General features: G+C 56.0%; 1 protein-coding gene across 1 annotated transcript; it reads left to right on the forward strand.

Moving 5' to 3' along the window:
• The first annotated feature begins 447 nt into the window (after positions 1–447).
• On the forward strand, positions 448–3,108 carry LOC103186573 (HPS6 biogenesis of lysosomal organelles complex 2 subunit 3). Its single transcript, XM_007905689.2, is given in 2 exon segments — positions 448–2,694; positions 2,697–3,108. Coding segments are annotated over 2 exon segments (2,433 nt in total). The 5' UTR covers positions 448–464; the 3' UTR covers positions 2,900–3,108.
• Positions 3,109–6,898: the final 3,790 nt, after the last annotated feature.

Here is a 6,898-nt window from a genome sequence, read left to right on the forward strand (position 1 = left end):
GTGTGTGGGGGGGTGGCAGTGTGTGGGGGGGTGGCAGTGTGGGGGGGGTGGCAGTGTGTGGGGGGGTGGCAGTGTGTGGGGGGGGTGGCAGTGTGTGTGGGGGGGGTGGCAGTGTGTGTGTGGGGGTGGCAGTGTGTGTGGGGGGGTGGCAGTGTGTGGGGGGGGTTGGCAGTGTGTGTGGGGGGGGGGGGGGGTCTCTCTCTGTAACACACACGGCACTTCCCTGTGAGTAGGTCAGTGAGTGAGTGAGTATCTGCCGCGGAAGTGACGGCTGTGGAGTGAGGCAGAGGCCGGGGCTCAAAGTGCGGATGTTGGGGCATCGGCTGCGGGCGGCAGAGTGCGGGTAAGCGGGCGGGTGGGCGGCAGAGTGCGGGTGGGCGGGCGGGCGGGAGGGCGGCAGAGTGCGGGTAAGCGGGCGGGTGGGCGGCAGAGTGCGGGTAAGCGGGAGAGCGGCGAGTGCGGATATGCAGCGCTGCTCCCTCCTGTGTCGGGTCTCGGACCTCAGTCACTTCAGCCGTCACCAGCAGCTGCTGCGGGTCCTCTCGGGAGCGCAGCGCATCAAGTGCAGCGCCGACCTCAAACACCTGTGTGTGTATCTGACCGCGGAGCGCAAACTCCTGACCTTCGACGGTCACCGAGTGCCCGGTCAGGCGCCCCGACCGCTGGACACGCGCTTCAGTCAGGACGAGGAGCTGCTGGACATCCTCCTCCTGGGCCCCGGTCTCCAGCCCCACGGCGCCAGTCTGGCCACTCTGGTCACCCCCCGGGGGAGGGCGGAGGTCTGGCGGGATAGCGACAGCCGAGGGTGGGAGTTGGTGCAGAGCGTGGACTTGTGCAACAGCCCCCGGGCCAGAGTGGTCTCGGTGGCCGGCGATGGGCAGTCCGTCATCTGGTGCGAGGAGAGACCCCCGTCCGGGGTGCACCCGTCCCCCGGCAGGAACCTGCACCAATATTGTGTGTGCAGGAGGGCCATAGCGGTGGGCCGGGCCAGGGTGAGCCTGGGCGCCATCAGCATCGTCCTTCACAACAGCCCCACCTTCCGGGTCATCTCCTCCGGGGACCTGGTCTACCTGGTCCCCACCAACCCGCAGAGCGGTGAGTCCAACCTGACCAGGTGTATCCTGATCTGGGCGCCCGGGGCCCACACACTGACCATCACATCACCAACACAGGGACCTCTCTCTGCCAAGACCCTGCTCCCCGGTGAGTCCGATTTCCGGAGGCTGGTGGCTGACGTTGTTGGGATCTTGGCTTCTCTCCCCTCCTTGGATGTCCACACGGTGACCCCCTGTGCCTCACTGGGGGGTCTCTTGTTGGCGAGGGCCTGCGGGGAGGTTACTTGGATCCGGGGTAATGGCGCCGTGAGCCGCGTCTGTTCCTTGGGCGAGAGTTTGGCCCCCGGCACCGAGGTGCTGATGGAAGCCCACCAGGGTACGTTGGTCTGTGCCGTTGGCAGGACTCTCCACCTCTTCAACACCATCACCGGGAGGAAGATGGAAAAGGTTACCCTCAACGCCGAGTCCTTGGCGCTGGTCACCCTCCAGCAAGCGGGGACCATCCAACTGCTCACCAAGGACGGGGTGTACTCGGTGGGACCTCCCACTGCCTCGGAGCCGGTCTCCAACTACCAGGAGAGTGGGCGGTCAGAAGAGGTCCTGGAGCACATGGTCCTGGAGGAGGCCTGTAGATATTACCAGCGGCGGAGTCTGAGCAGCAGCCGGTTAACTGTGGAGAAGCTGAAGCGAGGGGGGATGTTTCAGGCCCCCATTGCCTTGTGCTCCATCCTCCAGAGTCAGCTGAAGCTGCGGAGCGCTCACGTCCTGAAACCGGAGACATTCTCAAAGCTGAGCAGCATCATGGCCGGTGAGGTCCAGAGTTATGTCAGCCTGGAGGAGGTCAAGTCCTGTATTGTTCACGCGCCCGAGAGTAAGATCTCTCAGTACTGCGAGGGCCTCGTGGAGGAGGAGATTGGGAGGCTGCTCCACACTGACCTGGATGGGGACAACCTGACTTACCTTAACTCAATATTCAGCAGTTTCCCCAGCAAGGCTTGGGAGGCCATCAAGGAAACGTGGAACCTGCACCAGAAGGTCAATGGGCTGCTGTCAGCCCGGGCCACAGCTGACATGTGGAGGCTCGCGGTCAGCCCAGGACCCCCGAGCGATCCCCAAGTGGCTAACGGAGCTACTCCTGTCTTCGAGCTGATCTGCCGCTCGCTCTACAGCTTCCGGCCCAAGTGGCTGCCGCAGTTCGTGGAGTTGGCGCAGCAGCAGCTGAACCACAGTGGCCGTAGCTACACCAGCAAGGACAGCCCCGAGAACACACCGCTGTACAAGCGAGCTCTCTCCGTGCTCCCGTCACCGTCCCCTCAGCCCAGAGCCTGCCAGGGGGAGCCCACCGAGACCCATGTCGCCATCCTGCTAAGCAGCCAGAGACCCAACGCTATCCTGCAAGCGGTGCGCATCCTCATAGACCTGGAGCAGTGGCCGAAGGTGCTGGAGGTTGCCGAGAACTTCTCCCGGCAGAGCCCGCTTCTCAGGAAGGAGCTCTTCACCTCTCTGCTGCTGGAGTTCTCCCGGCACCGAGCGCTGGATGCCTATGCGGAGCAGCTGTGGGACCTATGTCCGCGGGACACCAAAGCTGTGGACATACTAAGCGCCATCCTGAGGGAGATTCCTGATCCGGCGGCTGAATCTGGCCCTACTCCGCCCAGTTGGGGAGTCTGACGGTCGGGCTCCTCCGGCCCCTGCTGGCCAGAGTGCTGGAATGGGAAGCCCAGTGCACGGACTCAAGCCTAAAGACCCTAATCTTCCCCCCGCCCACACCCCCTAGGCAGAAAAAGGCCACAGACCCTTCCGAGGGCTGGACACTAGTCCAGTCTCCGCTCAGTGACAGCTGAGGCCATGTGGACACCGAGCGCTGGGACATCCAGAGGTTGTTTTTTTGCACTTTTTGCTCTGGGGTCGGAGGTGAGAGAACTTCTCGTTGTGTTTGAGATGAGGTGACGTTGAAGGTCACTGTGGTGGCTGTCTGCAGTCAACGGAAATTCCCAAAGCTTCTCTTCTTTTAATCCAGGTATTTCTTCTTGGACACACTCCTGCTCCCCCACCCCCCACCCCCCACCCCCCGGGCAGGGAGCAAGGAAGAAGGCTCCTCGCTCAACATCTCCGGAGGGACAGAGAAACTGAAATTCCACCCGATCTCAGCCTGTTAGACGGTTCCTTCTTACAATTTATCTGGGAAATTCCTCAGGCCAATGTGGATTCTGACACCAGTTTCCTTTTTAAAATCCAAATGTAAGGATTTGTCTGAATTCTGAACTGTCTTAAGTGTTTTGAGACAACTTGGCAGAATCCTAGGCCTTGAGGAGACGGAGATGGAGGAAGGAAGGCGAACGAGAGCTGTTGTATTGTGAAAGACTTTACTCTTTGAGACTTGTTGCTGTATCACTTGCCCTGGAGTACCCTGGAGAGCTTAGTGTTGGGGTCCGGACGGACACTGTGGGGGCGGTGTTTGCGTTCTGTAGTTGTGGCTCCCGTTGCCTGGCGTGTGACAGATGGTTCCTGCTCTGAGACTGAGAGCATTAAACAATGCAGAGATTCCCTGTGAGCCACACCGTGTGTGTGTCTCTCACTGTAACCTGGATAATAGCTCGTCTGCCCAGCCTGTCCTCTCCCCTGTGTGTCACATTCTCTCCCCCTGTCTGTCACACACTCTCTCTCCCCCTGTCTGTCACTCTCTCTCTCCCCCTGTCTGTTACACTCACTCTCTCCCCATCTCACACTCTCTCTCTCCCCATCCGTCACACTCTTTTTCCCCCAAGGCACTGACATGAGGCTTGTTTGCCCAGATCAGGTCCTGGAGTGAGAGAGAAGCAGGGAGTCAGCCAGTCAGTCAGTCACTGCACAGAGCTGCAGTTGGTCTCAGTGACCCTGGGAGAGGGAGGGGGGAATGTCAGCCAGGGTTCTGTTCCTTATCGCTTGAAGAGAGTGAGGCTAAGACCCTGAGAAATTCTGGTTTCTGGGGAAGTGTGCGTCCAATGACTCGCTGGGGTACGTCCCCCAATCTCAGGGTGTGTATAAACAGGATGGTTATGAAGTCAGGACCAGGGCTGAAGTGTTGACACTTGTGCAGGTCGGAGCTGCTCAGGCACAGAATCTCCCAATAAACTCAAGGATATTGTCAATATCACTTTTGTTTGTTTTTAACTTGAGTCCTGTAGCTTTGTGGTTAGAACACTCGCCTCGCAAGCAAGAGGACATGGGTTCAATTCCTGGGCAGGACAAAACATGGGAAGTGTCTTCACTCCACACGTGTCTTCACTCCAACAGCAAGTAGGAACCTGGTTGTCAGTTGGTTGGCGGATCGTTTTTCCGTCACTCAATCCATGACTGTTTGTGGGACACTGCTGCGTGCAATTGGCTTCCGTGTTTCACCCACAAAATATACAGCCACTACACTTCCAGTATATTGTGTGAAGCGCTTTGAGACGTCTCAAAGACGTGATATCAAACGCAAAGATTATTATTATTAACTTTCATTATGACAAAATGTCAATTGGGGTTTTTGCCTGTGAAGCAAGCTCGCTGTCCACCACGCTACACCGTGTGGGTGTGGGGAGAGAGAGTGGCATTAGAGTCGGCAACTCGTGCACAGAAAACAGTCAGTGTGCACTGGAAGGGTCGAGGGTCTGGAATGTTCCATGAGTTGTCACAGACCATGCGAGTCAGGAGGCTCCTCTTCGCTGTGCAGTTGTCTCGGTCACTAATTCGGTCACACAGCTTTCATTATCCCGGCTACTTGTTGCGAGGCCGAGGGTAATGTAATGAAGGATGTGGAATCTGGGCTCCATTCGCACTGACATTCACTCTGTTCTGTAATTAGGGGCTCGTGAACTTCATTCCAACTCATTAAACGACTGGTCTAACAATGTTCTACTGTAAACACTGCGCCATTATCACTTCCTTCCCTCTCATATCACATTCCCTCTTCTCAGTGAGTCGTTCCTTCGCTCCCTGGCAGCCGCCTCGTTCCCTCCTGGAGGTCACTGGGCCCAACCATTGTGATAGAGTCGTGGGGTTAGTTACCACATGGCCTCACTGGCCTTGTTTATGCCATGTGATGGCAGACAACACATGTGCAACCTTCACCTTGGCCCCTTTACCAGCTGCTTCCTTGTTGTTGCCCAGAATGTCAAACATCTGAAAGTGCTGCACTGAGTATTGGGGTCCAGTGTAGTGACTGTTTCTGGTATCGGTAAATGCTACCGGCCATTTTGTGCAAAGCAACAAAGTTTTTAAGCAATTTATTTGGGGGTTGTCAGCCCGGACACAAGGCCCACAATCTCTTCTGTTTTCCACTCGTGTCTTTAATGTTCACCTGAACAGGTACAAATAGGACATCATTCCAATGTTTCACCTGTTCCGCTGCCCCAGTAGTGTGCTGGAGTGACCGGCTGGACTGGGAGCTCAGGGCCCTCGCAGCAGGGATCGAACTTCCTGACTCTGAGACGAGATCTCCAGCGGCTGAGCCACTTGAAGTTGTTTTTCATTCTATTGGAGAGAATCTTCCTGCTTACACACGGGGGGGAACGCGCTTACACACGGGAGGGACGCGCTTACACACGGGGGACGCGCTTACACACGGGGGGGACGCGCTTACACACGGGGGGATGCGCTTACACGCAGGGAGATGTGCTTACACCCGAGGACGCGCTTACACACGGGGATGCATACACACGGGGGACGCGCTTACACACGGGGGGACGCGCTTACACACCGGGGTATGCGCTTACACACACGGGGCGCGCTTACACACGGGGGGGACACGCTTACACACGGGGAGAGACACATAGAGAGACACTCATACATACAGACAGATATTGTACCATTGGGCCAGTATTCAGTGGTGTGTTTAATTAACACCTGACTGTGAGGTTTGGCAACTCTCAACTGTGGACCAGAATCCACTTCACAGTAAATCCTGGGACTCTGTGTATTGCCTCTCACTGGGACAGGCCAGCGCTCACTGACACCCTTCACAACCACTTACCTGATCAGCCTGGCTGTGTTTAAACATACAACAACAGTTTGTATTTATATAGCGTCTCGGGAACCCTTCAGATACCTCACCTTCCCTTCACGGTCAGACCTCATTGTCACTGCCAGGCTTGCTCGTCATATTATATGGCCTTCACAATCTCTCCAAGAGGTGTGGGGGATTTGGTAGAGATATATATAGAATAACACATCCCCCTGGGAGTGAGTTACAGGCTGGAATCTAATTCAGTGGTTCGGGGGTTTATATACAGCTGCATGGCTTTTCCAGGGGTAATAATCCCTTAAAAAAAATAATTTGGTCACCCAATCCACGACTGTTTGTGGGACACCGCTGTGCACAATTGGCTGCCACGTTTTGCCCACAAATATACGGTCAATTCACTTTAGTTTATTCTGTGAAGCACTTTGAGATTTCTCGAAGATAATAATAATAATCCTTGCATTTGATATAGCGCTTTTCAAGTCTTCGAGATGTCTCGAAAGTGCTTCACAGAATAGACTGTAAAGTGAATTGTCTGTATATTTGTGGGCGAAATGTGGCAGCCAATTGTGCACAGCAGTGTCCCCCACACAGTTGTATTTGCCTTGCATGGATGTGGCAAATGCAAAGATTATTATTAATGTCGGGAAGGTGGACTCTGACTTGAAACAAACAATGCAGAAAGGATCTCAGTCTCTCCTCACTCCGGGCCTGTGAAACTCTCGTACCAAACCCGGGAGGAGTTGGGAAAGTGAGACTAAATGGATCAGACACTTGCTTGGACCTTCAGCCTCTCTGCCCCCACCCTCTGGAACTCCACCCCACAGTCCCTCCGCTTCGCTCCCTCCCTTGCCTCCTT

This window comes from Callorhinchus milii, unplaced genomic scaffold, assembly GCF_018977255.1.
Source record: "Callorhinchus milii isolate IMCB2004 unplaced genomic scaffold, IMCB_Cmil_1.0 Scaffold7, whole genome shotgun sequence".
Classification (NCBI taxonomy): domain Eukaryota; kingdom Metazoa; phylum Chordata; class Chondrichthyes; order Chimaeriformes; family Callorhinchidae; genus Callorhinchus; species Callorhinchus milii.